Source organism: Hippoglossus hippoglossus, chromosome 16 (assembly GCF_009819705.1).
Source record: "Hippoglossus hippoglossus isolate fHipHip1 chromosome 16, fHipHip1.pri, whole genome shotgun sequence".
NCBI lineage: Eukaryota > Metazoa > Chordata > Actinopteri > Pleuronectiformes > Pleuronectidae > Hippoglossus > Hippoglossus hippoglossus.
Genome location: NC_047166.1, coordinates 1,207,039 through 1,230,554, shown reverse-complemented (window position 1 = coordinate 1,230,554; position 23,516 = coordinate 1,207,039). Strand labels below are relative to the sequence as shown.

Sequence of the window (23,516 nt, the reverse complement as noted above, 5' to 3'; positions counted from 1 at the left end):
TACTGACTTGTTGTTGAACGGTGCTGTACTAACTTGTCCCGGCTGAACAAAAGGATTTCGGATCAGAGCTGACTGGACTTCAAGATCTGCAACTCTGACTCAGAAATCTCCACCTTACAATCACTCACACAAACAGTTTGATACATGTTTATATTCTGTTTTATTTTTACCGTCGGCTGTGTTCATGTACTACAGACACACACACATTACATATATATACTCATACATATACATATATATATATGTGTGTGTGTATATGTATTTCATTTTCCTTTCATGTATTTGTTTATTTGACAGGGACAAGGCTCATTAATCAACAGCAAAATGACTGTAAATGAGCCAGAGTTAGCTCCACAGGCTAATTTCCATCTGTTGTCTGTGGCCAGTTTTTTTAGAAATAGCAACTTAAAATCAAAATAAAATGACTTGTTATAGTCAACACATACAAACATGATATACAGACTAATATTCAGATACAATGCACAATAAGTAACAACACAACACATGAGACAAATCTAGTCTTTACTTCACTAAAGTACATTTCTATACAGATACTATGTCTGACTGTTGTGACAGATGAATGTTATGTACATAGTTTTGGTTTCATCTTCTCCTTTTCTATAACCGCTGTCTGCCTCATTCTGTCCGTTGATGAGCAGAGCGAGGTCGGAGGTTCCGCTGCTGAGTGCTGTGTTTTCCCACGGCGCAGTGCACCTGAAGGCGGCGCGGCTCTCCGCTGCCATGTTGTTGTGAGAGTCCGGAGGAGCGGGACCGAGGCGCACCGAGGCGGACTGAGAGGCGCTGTGTGTGGGTGTGTGTCAGCGGACACTCGGTGAGCAGGGAGCCGCTGCTCCGCGGACTCGGTGTGGATCCAGCTCAGCTCTGTGCGGAACTCTCGCTCCGGTACGTCGTGTTTTTCCTTCAGTTCAAACTTCTCTCTCCGTCACCACCTCCGGCTCCGTCCGACTTTTCCCATTCATGCTAACAGGCGCTAGCTGCTCGAAGTTAGCACCGTGGAAAACTCCCTCTTCTCTCCGCCCGTGGGGCCGGGGCCGGGCCGGGCCGGGCCGGGCCGGGCCGTGGGGGGGAAGGAGAAGTGAGCAGAGTTACTTCGAGCTCCAGTATCGATGAACGAGCGGTGTGTTGGAAGCTAACCTCCGTGCTAACAGGCTAACGCCACCAACCGAGCCACAAACTCTTGGAGTCAGGAAACGTGTTGAAAGTGTGAACATCAAAGCGTGAACATCAAAGGAGAGCATCAAAGGAGAACAAAGTCACCGGGATCCGAGTCTGTGGCGTGTTTATCATGACGGACTGGAAACGAACCATTTATCACGTGTGGCACAGTTTGTACAAGTTTAACTTTATGTGTCATTTAAAGGTGCAGTGTGTAGGATTTAGTGACATCTAGTGGTGAAGTGTCATCTTGCTGCTGAACACCCCTCACCCCCACCCCCTCCTTCCAAACATGACAGGGAACCTGTGGTAGCTTCAGTTGTCATAGAAACTCAAAAAGTTTAGTTAGTCCAGTCTGGGCTACTGTAAAAAACATGGCTGCCTCCGTAGAGACGACCCGCTTTATTTAAATATAAAGTATGTAAATATAGTGTATTTAAATATGAAGTTTGTAAATATAAAGTATTTAAATATAAATGGCTCATCCTAAAACTTCGTACAATTTAGATGATTACACACTTTCACCTAAATCGTACACACTGGACCTTTTTAATAATGAGAACTTTCCCCCCTGTAGCGTAAAGTTTAAAGTTCGTCCGTTAGTCTTACATCAGCTTAAGTGACACGTTTTCTTCCACAGAAGAAAAAGGGAAGTTTGTGCTCGAGTCAGGTTGGTAGTTGGGATTTTCTCTGCACTAAATCCTCTTTTGTTCTGACTTGACTTCTCCTGTGAGAGGCCGGTGTTAGTGCTCGTTCACATGTCGGCTGCTGCTGCTGGGATGAAGCTGATTATCCATTTACACTCAGTCGCATGCTGCTTAGAGTAAGAACAGAATTCCTGACCCCCCCCCCCCCCCCCCTCCCCCCGTTTGTAGACCTACTTACAAGCTGCCAGTTGCTGTGTGAATGTTGCACAACACACTGTCACTTTTAGTTTTCTGTCTTTCAGGGCTGTAATCAATTTTTATTGTGATTTTTGATTAATCTGATGATTCTATTAGTTGATTAACTGCTTGTCAAGTCTGTTAAATATCATTTGTACACTGTGAAAAACAGACGGGTCATAAACCCTGCCTCCTCCATGTTAGTGGAAGGGAGGAGGACCAAACAAAAAACAAGCAAGGAACACATTGAATCAAATTTACTCCAGGATGGTTTCTGTCATTTCAGGTCGTTCTTATCTCACTGATGTTTGTTCAAGTGTTTGTGATCAGTTTTGTTTTCATTCGTTGTTTGATGATTTAAAAAACGGACAGAGACATCATGATGATGATTGACAGATGAGATTGACTCATAATTGGTTGAGTGTGTGTCTCGATGGGGATTTGCTAGTATGACTCCATCTCCTGATCACTACTACATAGACTGACTTCAAATCCAAGATGGCAGCGTTCATAGGAAGGATATTTTGGCTTCATTTCTGGATAGTGGGGTGAACTTTATTTACAGTCTGTGGTGCAGATTGTGATAATAAAGCCAAATATTTGCAGGTTTCAACCTCTCAAAACAAAATCCACCCAAATATAATTCAAGGATGTATTGATCATTATATCCGATCACTGTCCAGAGCGGCAGTTCCTATAGTGGTCAGTGTGGTCAGAGGTGGATTAACAACCGACTCTGGAAGCTCTGGAGAACAAATGGGACAGTTTCCACACAGGTGATGAGCCGCTCATTGTGATTAATCAATTCATTGACTGTGAGTGGGCGGAGACGCCCTCTTCCTCTCGGCTCATAGCATTGTAAAACTAGTTCTGCCGGAGCTGACGAGGGCGAGGCTGAGTTACAGTAAGTACCTGACAGGTTATCACCCACCTGTGCTTTCACTCAGCGAGCTCAGTGTCTGTCCTGGCTTCCTGTGTAATCCAACACCCAGCATGTAATCCAGTGTGTCTCTGTTTATAAATGGATGCAGATTACATGCAGAGAAGAGCAGGTTGGTTCATGGTTGCCATGGTGATGAGGGAGCGCTTCATTTGAAGCACTGGATCTGACGTGGTATAGTTCAGAATCTGTTGTTTCGATTGATCGGCCGATAAATTTCTTATTTAATGGATTAGTTTGTTTTTTTTAAATGGTGAAGCATGTGCATCCCTCAACAGTCCAAACCCCCAAAATATTAAATATATATTCAACATGAGACAAATAAAGCAGCATATTCATATTGTTTAAACCCAGGAACCATCAATGTTTGGCATGTTTGCTTGAAAAATTACTTAATGTAGTCTGGACGAAACAACCCGTCCTCGCCTCTGGACAAAGGCTCGTGTGTCGAGAGCAGAGACTCAATAGATGTGCACAGGAAGTTAGCTGCTTTAGAACAGGTATCAACAGATGCAAGGGAGCAGATGAAAATACATGGCATACATTTTAAATAGTTCTGGACAACAGGAAACCACCACAGCCTGCTCGCAGCTTAACTTAAAGGAGTTGTACACCAATTTAAAACTATTTACAATCAAAAAGTGCAGCAGAACCAATGTTATGGTCTTTTTCTTTATCAATTATACACAATATTTTTACCTGTCAATGTCTTTTGCCTAACAGTATACAATGGAGATGATTAATTGAAATACAGAGGGCAGTACGACCCGTTCCCATTTGCCGCTTCAATAATCCCAGATGCCGTCTGGTGGCACTGTCAGCAGCAGCCCAGCAGGAGAGACTCTGCGCTGCTGAGCTGTGGCCAAGACACCAGCTTCTGTTTTCTCTGAATGTGTTGAACTGTGACGTTTTCACATTTCAGATGATGAAACTAACTTTTTAGGTCAAACATGAAAGAAAAGGTTTGGTTTTGTCCAATCAGGAACCAGAACCAAACGTTGACCACGACACCGCAGCTGGAAAGAGTTAGCGGAAGATTCCAGCATCTCTGCAGTTGTTACGGCCATCAACTCATATTTAAAGGTGTTTCAGTTTCACTTCTCTGTTTCTCATGTAGCCTGAGCAGTGAATCTCTCACTTCATTGTCTCCGCTCTGCTGTTTTCTGCTCATGAACCTTTCCTGTCAGATGTTCTGAATGTGCTGAGGTTCTGCTCAGTCACATGATGCTGAAAAGATTCCCGAACATTTCCTGAAAATCTCTTACACACACTGATTAGAAGTAACCTGGTTGAAGCATGTCTGCATTTACATGCGAACTAGTACCCTTCTTTGTGAAGCTTATCCTGGTGTTGATCATATTCGGGATATGGTGTTTACATGAAACATTAAGAAATCTGGTTGTTCATATCCCTGTTTTCATGATAAATACAAGTATCCTGAATACTAATTACTGTGCACTTTGCGTTGGCACCTGTGATGGTTAACGTCAACATGAATACCAAAACAGCACCCACCGGCAGTTTTGATTCCCTTGTGGTTGCTATTCTGTGGTCTGTTGCTTCTCAGACAGGCTCGATGTCTTTGGTATTTTGTTCCTAACAGATGCAGGTTTGTTTTCACAGGGGTTTTCAAAGCATCTTTGCACCAAAGACTGTTAATAAAGATGGACGATGCATCTCCACTTCCTCCCACTGTACAGAAATTAAGCCAAAATATTCAGCATACCAACTCTGCCATCTTGCATCATTGGGAGTCTGAGTCTTTGCAGGAGTGATCGCGAAGTGGAGCTTTGGTGTTGAGGTCCCACCGATACATGAGGCATTGACCTGAAGAGATTTTGGTTTTCCTGGTGCATTCATAAACATCCAGGATTAACAGTGTTTGCTACCTGTCGGGTTTATTTGCAGTGGAAAGGCTCAAAGGTCGAGTTCAGCAGAATGAGGGAAACAGATGGCTGTCTGTTCAGAGCACATTCCTCAGGAACGCCATCCTGCTAGTCTCGTTTTTAACACAACACTACTACCTTTCCTGCTCATGTTACCATCCAGCTAGCCTACCTTTGTGTGGTAGTGTAGGAGGAAGTTTTGAATGATTAGTTTTTTACACAAAACTTTAGTGTTGGGTGCCTCTACGGGTTCCCTGTAGAGCTGTTTTCTGACGTGTACTCTGGAAAATGTGGGTGCGGCCTTTCTCCGGACTTTGTCCTTAAATATGAAGAACACGGAAGGGGATGGTCTCGATCAGACCCGTTCACAACAACCTGACAATCTTTGGAGTGTTCAGGTGACGGGTGGAACCGGGGAAGAGCATGCTGGAGGCAGGATGCGACATGTACATTCTGATACCGAAACCACATGATTTTGTAGCTTATTCACCCGTATCACTAAAAGCTCTTGAATCTGTCCAAGTTTACGTCGTTTCCTGCATTTTCTACGTGTATGGCTCCTCTTTTTAATCCTGAGATATTTGTATTGTGTTTGTTTTTATATGAATTACTACCAGTATAACCAACTTCAGGCGCATGGTCAGACCATGTATGTGGTTTGGTTGCCAAAGTATATGAAACACTTGGTGAAACTCAAGTTACCATGTGTCTACAAAGATTTGCTAATATTAGAAGACGTGAAAGATCTCTGTGAAGCTGCTTCTGTTCCTGCATCTGATGGATTTCACCCAGTCAGTCTTCTTGGGAGTTGTCTGCGTGTTGGAGCGTGCACTTGCCGGATCAGTTACCAGATATTTGTTTGAACCTGTATGAGTCACTGATTAAACCTGCCCACAGTGAAAACAGCAGTGACTTCAGGACTGAATGAGTTCCGGCACAGATTGCAGCTTTCGCAGACACAACACCAAAATCCCAGCAACACACAATAATGGTTATAATGGTTTAATCCCCAGAGAGCATTAATTTTGGCACAGCCTTCAGAACAGCTGCAGCTGGAGTTTTGTTGTTTGCACATTTCTGTTAAAAAACAAAAGGATTTTTATCATGTGAATTACACAGGCCACTCCCATTTGGTTCTCATCTGTCAGTCATATTATCAAACCTGCCCAATTTTAGATTAATGGTTTGTGATTGGCCCGAACAGTTTCAGGATGGAGGGAAATCAAAAAGAATGAAGTGGATTAAGTGGATCAGGATCTAAAGATTTTTTTAAATATTATTTGTCAGGTTTTCTTTCTATGTTAATTAATCATTCTCTGGTTTCAGTTGTAGGATGTTGCTGCTCTGGTCAGACAAGTCATTTAAAGTCACTCCGGAGTCTAGGAACTCTCTTTTCTCTCTGACACTCGTACTCAAAGAAAAACAAATTGACAAATTCACGGACAATGAAAACAAATTCATCTATAGTTAAGTATAATCCTATAAAGAAAGTGTTTATCTATACTTCAGAGTAGAGCTTGTGTGTTTTCTCATCTTATTAGCATTATTGTTTGTTAGACATCGATTGTGTTGTTAAAGGATTAGTCCACTTTCACAGAATTAAACAAACTTTATTCTGAAAGTTTCCTTGTGTGTACTGGAGGTCATATTTCTGCTGACGTTGAAATGGAAAAGGTTTGGTTGGGAACGTTTAATCACTGCACTGGTCAGCATTTAAAGACAGCTGAGGTCAGGACAGAGCAACTGCTGGAAATGACTGTTTAGGTCAGTTGCTCTTCTGTAAGGCTCTTGGAGCTAAAAATGGAAGATTTAAAATCTTAGTTTGCTCATATAACTTTGAGCAAATAAATATAATAAATATTGCTCATCCATGTGTGCAGATATTTATATTGTGTCCTCTTGGAACATGGGTTTCCTTTGGGTATTTTTCCTTTTGGAGATATAGTTTATGTGGTAATTATTCCCTTTTTGCAGCCTGCTGTATGTTGCACACTCAAACCTGACGTTTCAGAGTAGGAAAAGTGTGGAGTGACTTCCACAAACTGATGTCTCAGTGTATCTGAACTCTATGGTCTGTTATTGCTCCGATTATAACTCGGATCTGCCCTCAGATCACTGTGGTTTTAATCTGCTCTACGTGCCTCTTCTTTTCCCCTGAGACGAGTCGAGCACTCTGTGTTTATACGACAGGGTTAGGGGTTGATGCTGTTTTCGGACATGGACACGTAGTTTGTCTCTCATGTATGAAGAACTTGGCAGGAGATCGTCCGGGTCAGACGGGTTAATAACGGCAGTACGTTTCTGGAACATTCAGACGAGGGATGGAGCAGCAGGAGGCAGGACATGACATATAAATCCCACTATGATAATCACATGTTTTTGTTTAAACATGAAACCAGTCAGATTTCGTGAAATAGAAATAATCAAATTATCTAAATGATCTGTTGCCTATTTTGACCCACGGTTTGACCCACGGTTTGACCCAGTTGCCGACCACTACTGTAGTTGATCGGTCCACAGACTGAAGGCACACTGCCCCGCCCCCACTGACTGCTACACAGTGCTGGTCACAAGTTTATTCAATTAGTATTTTTATTGAACGTATCACAATGCACCAAATTTGACACTGCACTTCCCTTGGCCCTTAACAATACACACGCCAAGTATGAAGTTGATAAGGTGACGGTTGGAGAGGTATGCGTTCCACAGACACAGACGTTTGTGGAATTAGTAGGTAGATTCCAAGAGAGAGTTTATAAAAGATGTAAAATTAAACTAAACTTGTGTGTTGTCTGGTTAGAATGCTTATTAGTGATCCATTTTCTTTCTCTAGCATAGCACCTCATGTCTGTTTCAGGAGTCACATTCCCCCAGTTAAACCTTTATTCATTTGTGCTCTGCCGACCGAAGAGCAACAGAGACGATCAGACACACACACCTGCAGACAGGAGAGGAGCTCTACCTGCAGATTATGACGCAACTCTGTGTTTGAACTCTATTGAGCAGCTTGATTGAATTGAAGGAAACTGTTGGCAGAGCAATGCTCTCTACTGCGAGTCAAGACCCCACCTTCTCTATCATACATCACTAATACACTGCAGTTTGGGGTTCAGTTTCTATGCCAAGGACAAGTGGATTGTGGGAGACTGGGGTCAAACCGCCGTTTTGTTGGATGGTCCACGCCGCTCTTACCCCTGAGCCACAGCCGCCCACAAAGGCATTCCATGACAGACATTACTTGTGAGATCCTATGAAATTTGTTATCCATGAAAGAAATGTCTTTTGTAAAAATTTGTAAAGACTTTATATGTCTTTGAAGTTTATCTTCTTCAAAGCAACAGCAATGTGCATTACTGCAATCTACTGTGTCTTCTTCCTCCTCTGTTCTACAAGAACATTTGATGAAAGCCATCTTAGGCAAGAGTAGATACTGATTTGGGCCTGTAAGAAGTAGTTCAGTAGTTTGGGGCCGAGCAAAGAAGAAGACGCATACAGGACAAAAGCAATCCAGTGAATATGGAGCCTAATGAGAACATGGAGCATACAGTGAATGTGGGGCACTCGGAGAACGTACAGCAGCACACACAATATGCAGCACTCGGAGAACTTGTAGCAGCCCTCGGAAAAGTTGTAGCAGCACTGAGAGAAAACGCAGCAGCACTGAGAGAAAACGCAGCAGCACTGAGAAAACATCTAGCGGCACTCAGACACAACTTGCAGCAGCTCAAAGAGAATGTGGAGCTGCACTTGGAGAACGCGGCGCAGCATTCGGAGGACGCGCAGCAGCACTTGGAGAATGCAGTGCAGCACGCGGATAAAGCAGCGAAGCACTTGGAGGACGCGGTGCAGCACTTGGAGAACGTGGCGCAGCATTCGGAGGACGCGCAGCAGCATTCGGAGGGCGCGCAGCAGCACTTGGAGAACGCGCTGCAGCACTTGGAGGACGCGCAGCAGCACGCGGAGAAAGCAGGGCAGCACGCGGGGAACGCGGTGCAGCACGCGGATAAAGCAGCGCAGCACGCGGAGAACGCGGTGCAGCACGATGAGGACGCGGTGCAGCACGCAAAGAAAAGTGCAGAGCAGTTCAGCATGTACAGTCGGACACGTTCCTTCTTCATGGTTATCGCTGTGTTTCCAGTAGTGATTGCCCTCTATTGGTGCAGCATACTAGCTTTTACTATATACGACTTCTAAAACCAACACCCTGCGTGTGTGTGTCAGTGTGTCAACGCGAGAGTGAGGAAAAGAGTGATCAGCGGAGTCCGTTTGTGTGTGTGTGCGTCCGTACGCAATGTGATACCGATCTTAAACACCTTACCCTCAAGTTCTGGGATCATATAGAAGCTACGCAATTCAGTTATAGTAATCAACCGCTTATGGGGATAACTTTAGACCTGACAAAATGCCTGGAGATAATGTTTATTATGGTTTGGCACTATACAAATAAAATTTAATTGAAATAAAACGTGTCTGTGTGTGTCAAAACTTAAACGCTTTCTCTCGCATTTATGATTAGTAGGGATGCACCGATATGGAAATTCTTGGCCGATACCGATATTTGTTTATTACTTGAATAATATGAAAAACAGAAAAAGTGACAAGTGTAACTTTAGATGCCATGGATGGACATAGACACCTATTCAGCCAAACATTTAACAGTATCACCAGGCCTACTCAAGACATCATCTCAATTGTAAACAGTTGCTTGCAATGCAGCCTTACAAAACACTAGCATAAACCCTTAGGGAATGCCATATAAATTCAAGTCAAGATGCAGTGCTACTACTAGCTTGCTGTGCAACACAACACAATAGGAGGTGTCCGGGGTAAATGACGTATTCTCCAAGCAAGCCTTTAGCCCCCCCCCCCCCAAGCAAGCCTTTAGCCCCCCCCTCTCTCTTTTTATCTATATGACTGCTTGTGTGGCTGTAGTGGATGGGCAGAGGGGGACATTTAATTATGTGATTGGGAAAATTGGGAAAATTAAAACTCCAGGACAACAGAAGGGGAATACAAAGTATGGGATGCATATTTGATCATTTATATCATATAAAATATGTCATTTATATCGTTTAAATCATTTTTCAGTCTGTTTCCTGGCGCGATACGCTCGCTCGCACGCCGAAACCATCGGCGAAGGGCGCTGGCGCGGCGCATCGCAGCCCATGTGAACCGCACAAAGGTTTAGCGGGGTGGATGGGAGGCGCCTGGCTTTCCTTGGCGCTGCGCTGCGCGGCGCTTCAGCGCCCGGTGTAAACCCGGCGTCAGTGTACCATAATCTGGATGCCAGATTAGCAGGCTGCAGAAAACATACCAATGAACATCGGCCAATGTTATCGGTGAAAGTCAAGTTTATTACCGATACGCCGATGGCAGTAAACAAGGTGAATATCGGCCGCTACCGATATACGGCCGATACATCGGTGCACCACTAATGATTAGGACAATTGTTTTAATTGCATATTTTTATACCATGTAAAATCATATAGCTTTCTTTGTTATGATAATGAGGGGACAACTCTCTCTATTCTCAGAAAGGGGGCGTCTCCCCCCATGATATCTTCCCCTGGGAGACTGCCTCATCTGTGACAGTGTGTGCCCTCATATTTACCCTCAGGGTAAATGGGTGTCCTTGTGGCTGCTGTTTACAGCCCACAGAAACACTGTCTCTCTTCACTGCCTGTCTTTGTCATTGTCACTCTCTCCCTGTAGCGGATGACTAATTGCTTCCCTTCCTTCCCAAGGCTTCTCATTGTTGTACTACTGGAGGTTTAACAGCAGGTCATGTTGAAGACTTAGAAACACCATGGCCCATTTTGCGTATAGGCAATAATTGCATAATTGATTGAATTGAAGGAAACTGTTGGCAGAGCAATGCTCTCTACTGCGAGTCAAGACCCCACCTTCTCTATCATACATCACTAATACACTGCAGTTTGGGGTTCAGTTTCTATGCCAAGGACAAGTGGAATGTGGGAGACTGGGGTCAAACCGCCATTTTGTTGGATGGTCCACCCCGCTCTTACCCCTGAGCCACAGCCGCCCACAAAGGCATTCCATGACAGACATTACTTGTGAGATCCTATGAAATTTGTTAACAATGAAAGAAATGTCTTTTGTTAAAATTTGTAAAGACTTTATATGTCTTTGAAGTTTATCTTCTTCAAAGCAACAGCAATGTGCATTACTGCAATCTACTGTGTCTTCTTCCTCCTCTGTTCTACAAGAACATTTGATGAAAGCCATCTTAGGCAAGAGTAGATACTGATTTGGGCCTTGAAGAAGTAGTTCAGTAGTTTGGGGCCGAGCAAAGAAGAAGACGCATACAGGACAAAAGCAATCCAGTGAATATGGAGCCTATTGAGAACATGGAGCCTACAGTGAATGTGGGGCACTCGGAGAACGTACAGCAGCACACACAATATGCAGCACTCGGAGAACTTGTAGCAGCCCTCGGAAAACTTGTAGCAGCACTGAGAGAAAACGTAGCAGCACTGAGAAAACATCTAGCGGCACTCAGACACAACTTGCAGCAGCTCAAAGAGACTGTGGAGCTGCACTTGGAGGACGCGGTGCAGCACTTGGAGAACGCGGCGCAGCATTCGGAGGACGCGCAGCAGCACTTGGATAACGCGGTGCAGCATTCGGAGGACGAGGTGCAGCACGCGGATAAAGCAGGGCTGTACGCGGAGAACGCAGTGCAGGACGCGGAGAATGCGGTGCAGCACGCGGATAAAGCAGCGAAGCACTTGGAGGACGCGGTGCAGCACTTGGAGAACGCGGCGCAGCATTCGGAGGACGCGGTGCAGCACTTGGAGAACGTGGCGCAGCACTTGGAGAACGCGCTGCAGCACTTGGAGGACGCGCAGCAGCACTTGGAGAACGCGCTGCAGCACGCGGATAAAGCAGGGCAGCACGCGGATAAAGCAGGGCAGCACGCGGAGAACGCGGTGCAGCACGCGGATAAAGCAGCGCAGCACGCGGAGAACGCGGTGCAGCACGATGACGCGGTGCAGCACGCGGATAAAGCAGCGCAGAACGCGGTGCAGCACGATGAGGACGCGGTGCAGCGCGCAAAGAAAAGTGCAGAGCAGTTCAGCGTGTACAGTCGGACACGTTCCTTCTTCTTCATGGTTATCGCTGTGTTTCTAGTAGTGATTGCCCTCTATTGGTGCAGCATACTAGCTTTTACTATATACGACTTCTAAAACCAACACTCTGCGTGTGTGTGTCAGTGTGTCAACGCGAGAGTGAGGAAAAGAGTGATCATCGGAGTCCGTGTGTGTGTGTGTGTGTGTGTGTGTGTGTGTGTGTGTGTGTGTGTGTGTGTGTGTGTGTGTGTGTGTGTGTGTGTGTGTGTGTCCGTACGCAATGTGATACCGCTCTTATCTTAAACACCTTACCCTCAAGTTCTGGGATCATACAGAAGCTACGCAATTCAGTTATAGTAATCAACCGCTTATGGGGATAACTTTAGACCTGACAAAATTCCTGGAGATAATGTTTATTATGGTTTGGCACTATACAAACAAAATCAAATTTAATTGAAATAAAACGTGTCTGTGTGTGTGTGTCAAAACTGAAATGCTTTCTCTCGCATTTATGATTAGGACAATTGTTTTAATTGCATATTTTTATACCATGTAAAATCATATAGCTTTCTTTGTTATGATAATGAGGGGACAACTCTCTCTATTCTCAGAAAGGGGGCGTCTCCCCCCATGATATCTTCCCCTGGGAGACTGCCTCATCTGTGACAGTGTGTGCCCTCATATTTACCCTCAGGGTAAATGGGTGTCCTTGTGGCTGCTGTTTACAGCCCACAGAAACACTGTCTCTCTTCACTGCCTGTCTTTGTCATTGTCACTCTCTCCCTGTAGCGGATGACTAATTGCTTCCCTTCCTTCCCAAGGCTTCTCATTGTTGTACTACTGGAGGTTTAACAGCAGGTCATGTTGAAGACTTAGAAACACCATGGCCCATTTTGCGTATAGGCAATAATTGCATAATTGATTGAATTGAAGGAAACTGTTGGCAGAGCAATGCTCTCTACTGCGAGTCAAGACCCCACCTTCTCTATCATACATCACTAATACACTGCAGTTTGGGGTTCAGTTTCTATGCCAAGGACAAGTGGAATGTGGGAGACTGGGGTCAAACCGCCATTTTGTTGGATGGTCCACCCCGCTCTTACCCCTGAGCCACAGCCGCCCACAAAGGCATTCCATGACAGACATTACTTGTGAGATCCTATGAAATTTGTTAACAATGAAAGAAATGTCTTTTGTTAAAATTTGTAAAGACTTTATATGTCTTTGAAGTTTATCTTCTTCAAAGCAACAGCAATGTGCATTACTGCAATCTACTGTGTCTTCTTCCTCCTCTGTTCTACAAGAACATTTGATGAAAGCCATCTTAGGCAAGAGTAGATACTGATTTGGGCCTGTAAGAAGTAGTTCAGTTGTTTGGGGCCGAGCAAAGAAGAAGACGCATACAGGACAAAAGCAATCCAGTGAATATGGAGCCTATTGAGAACATAATTACATAATTATAACCGGCGCTGCTTCAGAATCAAGACGGACGCACATTAATGGTCCGGTCGTCCTGAGTCTCTGTCGGAGTCTGTTTCCTCCTCTGACCTGCGCTCACTTTACAATTTAACAATAAACACCATCACTGATCACAAGTTATTAGGACACGTACAGGACTGACGTTTACTTTGTATTTGTTTGATTCTCTCGAGTTTATGAGACACATGTTACGTAACGTGACGCGCACAGTCAGGACATCAGCGTTAAAGTGAGCGGAAGGATCCGGAGTCATGATCCGACATCATCGATTAATAACTAAATACAAGTGATTATCAGTTCATGTGTGAGCAGGGACAGAGACTAGCAGACACACAAACACACACTCCTGCAGACAGAGGTTCCTCTCGCAGATTACGACGTAACGCAGTGTTTTAATCTTTATTGTTGCAGAAGAAGCGACGCCCCGTTTATCCAGGAACATATAGATGAATTTAGCAGGTTTTTTATAAAGATCAGTTTGTGTGATGATTAGAAAACGTCAGAGGAGCAGAGTGACTTGTTGACCAGCGGAGTAATGGCCTCAGTGCAGTGGAGCTGCTAAGGCAGGCGGGGCCACCATGATACAGTGCAGCACATAAGAACTGAATGAATGTAAAATCAGTGTGGAGAGCACTGGCCACTGTCATAGATTTACTAACAGTCGATGTTTTTAAAGTACTTTCTAAATAAAAACAGAGTTCATGTTTGACTGAATTTATCCGTACATGCAGCTATCGCGAGTTCTTGTGAGAAGAGTTAAGAGTTTAAAAAAATATCTGCTACCTTTCTTTAAAGTGACATTTTGCTCTGAACAACGGCTGCAGCAGCACAAACCCGCTTGTGCCCTGTACCGTCAGTGGTTTGAAAACCTCGTTCAACCTGTTGTGGGGAACAAAGTTTTTATCTCCAGAGGATTTATATTTTTCTTTTTTGGTTCAATCTGATTGTGTCCTGGCAGCAAATGGTCAGACCTAGTAAGCTGAGAGAGGACTCTTAATGAATTAATCATCGGGTTTATCTAAAGCCACTGCTCCTGTAACCCAAGGTAGCCGAGCCAGTAGCCTGGACTGCATTGACATTCCAAGCAACAAACTCCAGCTGAGCATTAACAAAACCACCCGTGTACAAAAATATCCTCCATTTCTCAGCAATTTCTCTGAACCTTTCTGAGAACTGGCTCAGTTTATACAACACTGACATCATCTGTACGTGATGGAGTGGGTTTGAGTGGCACTTATGGTCAGAGTAAAGCAGCTGAAAATTAGGTATAACAATAGAGACCATGAGCTCTGGTTGTGTTGGATCTTTAAATTCTATGTGCACGGAGACTAACAGTAACTTTTGAAGCCCCTTCACATTTTCTGTTGAAAATCTGTGGGTTGTGGACTTTTAGTTGTGTTGCACTACACTAGCAAATGGGACATTTTCCCTGATACACTACACAGGTAATTAATTGTAATCGACCAGTTGAATGATCATGAAAATGATCGTTAGTTGCTGCACTAACTACATGTCATAAGCTGTTAGACATGAACTCCAGACAATGTCCCGACCATTGCGTTCAGACATTTCCTGTAGTTAGTGTTTGTGCAGCAGCAGCAGCAGGTTGTCGGGTCCGACTCGTTCACACCAACAGGAACATCCAGGCGAGGGGCGGAGCCTGTAGAGCAGCAGGAGGCCGGACATGACGTATAAACTCTGCTGTGGAAAGATCAGTGTTGTTGTTTACAGCTCATCCACACCGGCGTCGGCCCTCATCACCAGAAGATCTGGAATCTCCTCGTGTTTCCAAGTTGACGTCTTCGTCTTCTACGTGTACGGCTCCTCTTCTTCATCCTGAGATGTTTGTGTTCTTCCAGTTTCACGTCACGTGTTAGAAACCTCATCAACACGTCCACTCAACTGCCCCCAAAAATCCATATCTGTCAGGGTCTAACTTGTATATTTTTGTCCTCTGTTGGACTCTGTTTTGTTGTGAAAGCTTTTATCGCTGTCACCGCAGATGAAGGAAAGCTCATTCATTTTTTTTGTTTAGTTTTCTCTGCTCTCTTCAGTCTGTTCCCCCCCCTCCGTCTCGTTTTGATTACTGGGTGGGAGCCTCCAGCCGGTGTTTACGCCGCTCCCTCTCTCCTTCTCTGTGGAGTCTCTGCTCTTCGTGCCCTCTTCTCTCCGCTGATGGGAGCTGGTTGCCCGATTGCCTCAGTGGTGGGCAGCGAGCCCTGGCTAACAGGGTTGACATGTCAGTGCCCCTCCACCCCCCGCTGTCTCTCTAGGGCTCTCTGCTGCCGCTCTCTCTCTGGGTCATTAGTGTACAGATCACTGGGGAGCCCAGGCCCAGGCTGCAGCGGCATCCTGACTAATTAACATCGTTTCCAGCTCTGGGGTTTTTGAAAAGAGGCACTGTTACACCTACACTTTGTTTTCCTTGTGCTACAGTTAGTTTAGCTCCGGATTGTTGGAGTCAAGTCCCACCCACAAACAAATCTCAATAATTAAATCACCACATGGACTCAGTAGCTTATTTACTGGAAGAAAAGTCTGTTCAACTTTACACACATTGATTTGTGGATTTTGTTCTTATTAGTTGTGGTGCTGAAATGATTAGTCGGTATTTTCATTTGTTGAGTCTGCCTTTCGCATCTGAAGCAGCAGCAGCAGGTTGTCGGGTCAGACTCGTTCACACCAACAGGAACATGTGGGGAACATCCAGGCGAGGGGCGGAGCCTGTAGAGCAGCAGGAGGCCGGACATGACGTATAAACTCTGCTGTGGAAAGATCAGTGTTGTTGTTTACAGCTCATCCACACCGGCGTCGGCCCTCATCACCAAAAGATCTGGAACCTCCTCGTGTTTCCAAGTGGACGTCTTCGTCTTCTACGTGTACGGCTCCTCTTCTTCATCCTGGGATATTTGTGTTCTTCCAGTTTCACGTCCGTCACGTGTGAGAAACCTCATCAACACGTCCACTCGCTTGTGGTGAATCCTCAGGATAATCCTGGATAGAACACATTAAATGTGCTGGTGTCCAGTGGAAACTGTAAAACGTGTTCAGCTGCTATTGACATTTGTTGAGTAAAGTTGAACACACCTGAAAACGCATATCACCACGTCACATGTTGGCCGAGTGCCACCGGATCTGTTAGCAGAACATGTCTGAACTGCGGGATGTGGCTTCGTCCAGAAATCGGATCACATTGGCTAGAGAATGTCTGATCTTCATCACATGTGGGTTTTAAAAGGCTTTAAAAGTTGTTGTTGTTGTGTTACAAGCACGAGGCATCACCTTCTGTTTCAGTCCAATGAATCAATCATGTTTGATCCTGGAACCAAATAAATTGAACAGAATAATTTTGTCTACCTGTCATTTTGGATCAATGAGAAATTGGCTGATGTCCCACTTTTCCTGAATGCTCGTTTCATGGCTAATCTTTTCTACAATATTATCAACAGTTGATAAAAGTTACAGTTTTAGGTCGGGGGGGCATGAATTTATTTAATCTTTGAAAGAAGAGCTTGAAATAAACGAGTGATGAAGCCGAGCTGATGATGAAAATGTTTAACGTCTGTCTCTCTCTCTCTCTCTTCCTTCAGGTGAGGTGAAGATGGTGGACCGGCTTGCGAACAGCGAGGCCAACTCCAAGCGCATCGCGGTGGTGGAGGGCTGCTTTGGTGCAGCAGGTCAGCCGCTGGCCATCCCTGGTCGCGTGCTAATCGGCGAAGGAGTCCTAACTAAGCTCTGCCGCAAAAAGCCCAAGGCGCGTCAGTTCTTCCTCTTCAACGACATCTTGGTCTACGGCAACATCGTTATCCAGAAGAAGAAGTACAACAAGCAGCACATCATCCCGCTGGAAAGCGTCACCATCGCCACAGTGCCGGACGAGGGCGACCTGCGCAACGGTTGGCTCATCAAGACACCCACCAAGTCCTTCGCTGTCTATGCCGCCACCGCCACCGAGAAGTCAGAGTGGATGAACCACATAGGGAAATGTGTGGGAGACTTGCTTCAGAAAAGCGGCAAGGCGCCTACTGGAGAGCACGCCGCTGTCTGGGTGCCTGACTCGGAGGCGACGGTGTGCATGCGCTGCCAGAAGGTGAAGTTCACACCTGTCAGCCGCCGCCACCACTGCAGGAAGTGCGGCTTTGTGGTCTGCGGGCCGTGCTCAGACAAGAAGTTCCTCCTGCCCAGCCAGTCGTCCAAACCTGTTCGAGTCTGCGAGTACTGCTTCGTGCAGCTGACGTCGGGAAGCCTGGCGCCGCGGTCAGACTCCATTGGCCGGGCGGCGTCAAAATTCAACAACCTGTCAGACGATGAGGACGAAGACGACAGCAGTGACTGAGGAACACATCGTCCTCCACGCGGCCTGTCCTGTCCCCTTGTCGAGGAGGAAACACTCTGCTTCTGAGTTCTTTCTCCTCTGATCACTGAGCCAGGCTCTGCCGTGAGATGAACTCCACCTCTGAGGATTGATTTGTTAAATTCGTGTCAGAGTTGGAGGCTCCTCCGCAAAACCAACTGTTTTATTTTACTTCCCTGTAATTCCTGCAGGGATGAATATCTTCCTGAGCGTGTTGATTAATCAGTGAGATGTGGAATTAACCGGGCGACCAGCAGAACTGTGAGGAGGGAGGGGAAATGTCGCACTTGACTCTTGATTAGGCTGCAGTTCGTCACTACAGAACAATGGTGCTAATGAGCAACTCCCTCTGTCCTCTTCTTAAATTAATTTCACCTTCTGAGAGGATTATTTTTGTTTTCTGTCCATGAACTACACAAGGTGACTGTTATTTCTGCAGGGAAAAGCAAATGTTTGGGCTCTAACCTTTATCTCCTCTGTCTTTCAGGTATACCAGCAAACCTTTTTCTAACAGTTTGGTGTTTTTCTGCCCTCTTTTGCAAATTTTCCTCCGTTTTTTATAAACAACAAAATGTAGATATTACTCTAAACTCTCCGTTTATTGTCAACATAATTTAGCTGCTTCTGACAAATCAGCTGAAGCATGTTTCACAGTCAGTGTGTTTGTCTCTGCTAACACACTGACTGTGAGTTTTCTCAGCGGCTTTCCCCAAAAACTAACTCTACCGTTTGCCTATATGGCCACAAGGTGCCTTATAAAAAAACAGGATTTACATGATGACTTTGACTCTGAAACACATCTCACAGGGTGCAGTTGAATATACAGCAGGGATATTACCAAGTTTTAGTTCCAGTTGTGCGTCGTTAAAAAGACGTAATTTTCATGCAGTCTTCTGAGAGCACAGCGGGGCGGATGTAGATTTTCTCTCAGGTTCATGACTTTTAAACATCAGTAAAGCTGTTTTCAGACATGAACTCTGGAAAATGTCCCAAAAATTGTATTCAGTAATATTCTGTAGTTTGTCTTTCATGTGACGTTTCTCATGTGAAGAAGCAGCAGGTCTCACATAAAACTCCTCCGGAAAACTTTTACGAAACTGTTGGTACTTCAGTGCAGGTCTGAAAACAGCATCTGATTAAATAAATGAAGGGAATCAGGGACAAACAACTCCAGACCAGAGCCGCCTGAGTTCCTCCTGAAATCAAAGACATGGAGATGAAGGAGAAGAAGCTGCTGCAGAACAAACTGCAGTAATTTCTGACCTTATTATAATTCAAAAAGTAGTAAATCGAGTGTAGGTGTCAGGGGTTTGATGTGGATGTGTCAACAACAGGAACATCTCTGGTCGTATTATGTGTCTGACAGATTCAGCTCCAGTCCAGGGGCTCGTTAGAAATGGTGACGGGGCAAATACATAAATACCCCCAAACTAACATCTGTCTGCTGGAAATGCCACACCCATATACGGTGAGTGGGCACCAATAGGCTGACAGGCTCTGATACAGGTGCCAAAATACCAACGCTATGACAGCAGGACTAGGAAATGTATTTAAACCAGTAACATCAGGAAACAGAACATGTGACTTTCTGTCAGTGTAGGAGTTAAAATTAGATTCAAGATCTGTTCAGAGGCTGCAATACGTTTTTAAGTCTAATTTCTCCAGTTGAGATGTTTGTGTGGACACTTCCTGTGAAAGAATGACACCAAATGCAATAATCGTTCATTACAGGAACTGCCCTGTGTTTTCTTTTGCAATCACTTGTTGTAATTTGTCCTGATTCAGTAGTTTAGGTGGTTTCACTGGACAACAGTAAATCAGACTTCCTGTCAGTGACTCTTCCCTTTGCCGAGGTCAGAGGGCAAAACAAACGCACCCTCTCTGAACTTGGCTCCTCCCAGCGGGTGGAGTTGTGTAACCTCTCCCTTTTCTCTCCTTCCTTCCTCGTGTCCTTTCTTCCTTCTTTTTTCAGCACCATAACTTTCCTTTGGAAAAGCGCCGTCTACTGATCATGTGACGTCTCAGGTTTCAGGTCTTCTCACAGATGTTCATGTGATCAGTTTCAGTTGGAGTTTCTCTTCCCTGCTGCGACTCTGAAGGGTTTTGTTCCTTTTTAATCAGGCAACATTTAAAAGACCCACAGGCAGAAGTGACTCATCTCACACCCCACAAAAAAAACCACCTGACCTAAACTTATTATGGCAAAAACCTTTTAATATATTACAAATCATGAACTATTAGTTTTATTAGTTTCATATCAGTTAAAGGAGGTGAGGTGTTGAGTGTGAAGTGGTCCGACGGTCGCAGCAGCTCTTCCACACGTGTGCTTTGTAGTTAAAGTAACTGAAGTTGTGCAGGAACCAGAATAAATGTCTTTTTTTTTTAATAAAACCCCTCAGATTAGCATTTGAGTGGAAACTATGGAAACCTTTACTGCATCTTTACCTGAGACAGAAACACATCAGTCGCATCTTAAAGATGAACAGTTTGCTTAGTTATGGCTGCGATTCATCGGCATTAATCAGCATCTTTACATGCGACGCTTCTTAAAGTGACAGAACGGAGAAGAAAGGGATCATTTTCTGGGTTTTTTTTTTTTTTTTTATTTGAAGCAGATTTATGTTGTTAATGTTCACGTCGCTGCAATAAAAACCACCTGAGAGATGAAGGCGGTGACGATAACTAACCAGCTGTTCTTCCTCCTCGCTGTGGCCGAGGAGACGACTTCACCGTCCAAACCAGAAACACAAAGTCTGACCTGGTTTATCTGTGGATTGCACTCAAAGTCGGCACATGGACTCACATCTACAGTGACTGTCGGATGTCTTTTTGTTTTTTATGAATCTTTTCTGTTTTAATCCTGATGATTTTGTTTGTACATTTGTACATATTTGTTTTGGGTTCTTGTGTTTTTGTTGTACAGCTACGATCAGTTCTGAAATGACGCTGTTTCAGCTCCTCCTCCTCGTCTTTGCCCACATGAGCATCATCTTAAACACAGTGATCACAGTGATTCCTGAACTCGTCACAAACTGGTGACATGTTCCACACATCTGTATTTGAACCCCTCCCTATTCCCTGGGGAGGTCGCAGGTCAGCAGCAGGACTTGGTTCATCGTCCTGTTTAAAGAAGCTTCAGCTCCTGGTTCAGAGTTATCACGCACTTTAGTAACCGGGTTACTGTCGACTTTCTCCTGTAACATCACTGGACAGCCAGGTTTCCTCCTGTACACATGGTCTCCAGATTCTAACAAAGACATGTACACAACGAAGGCTGCAGACAGGAAGAGTCACAGCTGGATAAACGAGACACACTCAGGCTGCCTCTTGTTTCATGTTTACAACTGAAGAAAACTGATTCTGGCTCTAAATTTTGGTTTCAGCTTAATAATTAGCTTCTTTGCACCTTGAGAAAAAGCTCAGTCTGCTCTGACAGACAAATAAGTGAGTAATGATTCAAAACATCAAGAAAACGACAGAGAGGAAACCTGGTGACAGACCTGCTGCATGTTCATGTGGATTCACAGGAAGAAGGTTATGTGAATAACCTGATTTCAGTCTGAGGAACCTGGTTGCTCCAGTTGCTGTTTAAAATATACAGAACCCCTCCAGATGTTGGTAGTCACTGCTGCTGTTTGGTATTTTACGATCCAGCGGTTTGTTCACACTGAGCAGCATCTGACACTTGGCTCACTTCTGTCAACTGTATGTTTAAACAAATCGTACACAGTGTCTTTGGTTTTCTTTAACCGAGCGACAAAATAAGACCTGGTGAAGAAAACGTTAAAGGAAGGGAGAAGGTTTCAAGTTTCCCTTCACAGTTGATGTATTTTAACTTCAGTTCCAATGAGTTTATAGCTGTTTACTTTTCACTTTTCTGAATTTATCAAGTCTCTACTCAGTAAATCTGAAAATGACTTCCAGCATGTGAGGATTTAATATATCTCCCAAGCAAACGCTGCCATCTTGTGTTCTTTAAGTCATTTGGAGTCCCAGTGTGCTGAGTGATCGTGAAGTGGAGCCGTGGTATCGAGGGCCCACCCGTACACGACAGTCTCAGCTGTCAATCATGACGTCTCAGCCCGTTTTTGATATCATCAAATAACAAATTAAAACCAAATAAATCAGAAACTTGAACACATCAGTGTGATAAGAACTCCCTAAGTAAGTCTCACGCCTCTCCAAACAAAACCACGTACTTCTGTTAGGGGTTTTAGGTCCCGATGACGTTTTGGCAAATCTCCAATAACAGCTATCTATACGTGAATGCGGATTCACTAAAAAGCAGATAGTCGATGCTTTTCTTTCATTTGGTTCCGTTCAAATGTTATTGGTCGAACTAAAAACAAAACTAGAAAATTTGAAACATTTCTGCAGTTAGTTGCACTAATTTGTTGAATAATTAAACAATGGATTTATTCACCGAGAAGTGTGGAAGCTACAGCGGCTCAGTGTGAACAGCAAAGACCTGCAGGACTGAAATATTCACTGATTAAAACCTGATATATGTATTGTTTCTGAGGAGGAAAGCTGCGACAGCTGAAACAGGTCACTGTTCTGTCACTTTGTTTTTTATATGGGAGCTGTTGCTGCTCAACAGTTTTTATGTTCTCATTGATGGTGGCAGTTTTTTTTTTTTAATTAACTTTAAAAGCATCTTTGAAAAAGGGCTGAAATCAGAATGTTACCCATTGTATCTTTGATCAATACTAATTCTTTCAGAAATCTTTAAGTTTATGTTATAAATGATGCATCGCTTAAAGTTGCACTGTTGTCTTCATTCACTGTGTGTGTGTGTTCGTGTTCTCTCCAGTCTAGTATCTTCAGGTAATTCACATTTGCAGATAACCAAAGGTTAAAATCAACTGGTCTGAAAAACACATTTGTTTACTCTCCACAAATCATTAACAATCTAAAGCTGATATTGAGCAGGAAATTATTCCCCATCATTTGATGTCATATGACCAGTGAGGGCAGGAAGTTCTGTCATGCAAAGTTCAAAAATCGCTGCATCCTACAGAATTAAAGCTGATAGAGTAGAAATAATAACCTCAGCTACAATAATTTAAGATGTAGAAAATCACATAATAAATAAAACCCAACCACATTCATTTAAAAATTATAAAATCCCACTACAATCATTTTAGATGTACAATATCACATAACAAATGAAACCTAACTACAATAATTTAAAATGTACAAAATCACATAATTACGGAAGCGTATTGCATTCACTTGAAAAAAAAAAAGTTCTGTTTTTCTGAGATAACTAACTCGGAAAAACAGAGCTTTTTTAACATGCTTTTATTTTGAAAGTGAAGTTCCTGTATAGACGCTATACGTCATGGCGCTAATATACGGAGGCGTATTGCATTCACTTGAATGGAATATCTATCTATGCAATAGATAATTGTAATCTAGTGTTTTGATGAAGCTACATGTTGCACGCACGTTCCATGTAAAAAAAGCTCTGTTTTTCTAATTCATTTTTTTTTAAAACAGAACTTATCTCGGAATTTCCGAGTTAGTTATCTCAGAAACTTTTTTTTTTTCAAGTGAATGCAATACGCTTCCGTACGGCTTCCGTATAAATTAAACCTAACTACGATAATCTAAAATTTACAAAATCACAAAATAAATAAAACCTAAAGACAATAATTTAACGCACGCTTTTATTTTCTGATGTAACCGGAAGCTGAGTGTGTA

General features: G+C 43.9%; 1 protein-coding gene across 1 annotated transcript; it reads left to right on the top strand.

Moving 5' to 3' along the window:
• Positions 1 to 619: 619 nt before the first annotated feature.
• plekhf2 (pleckstrin homology domain containing, family F (with FYVE domain) member 2) lies at positions 620 to 18,359 on the top strand. The gene is made up of 2 exons (XM_034610242.1): positions 620 to 903; positions 17,047 to 18,359. Exon 2 carries the CDS (start codon positions 17,058 to 17,060, stop codon positions 17,790 to 17,792), a length of 735 nt encoding a protein of 244 aa, XP_034466133.1. The 5' UTR covers positions 620 to 903; positions 17,047 to 17,057; the 3' UTR covers positions 17,793 to 18,359.
• The last annotated feature ends 5,157 nt before the right edge of the window (positions 18,360 to 23,516 follow it).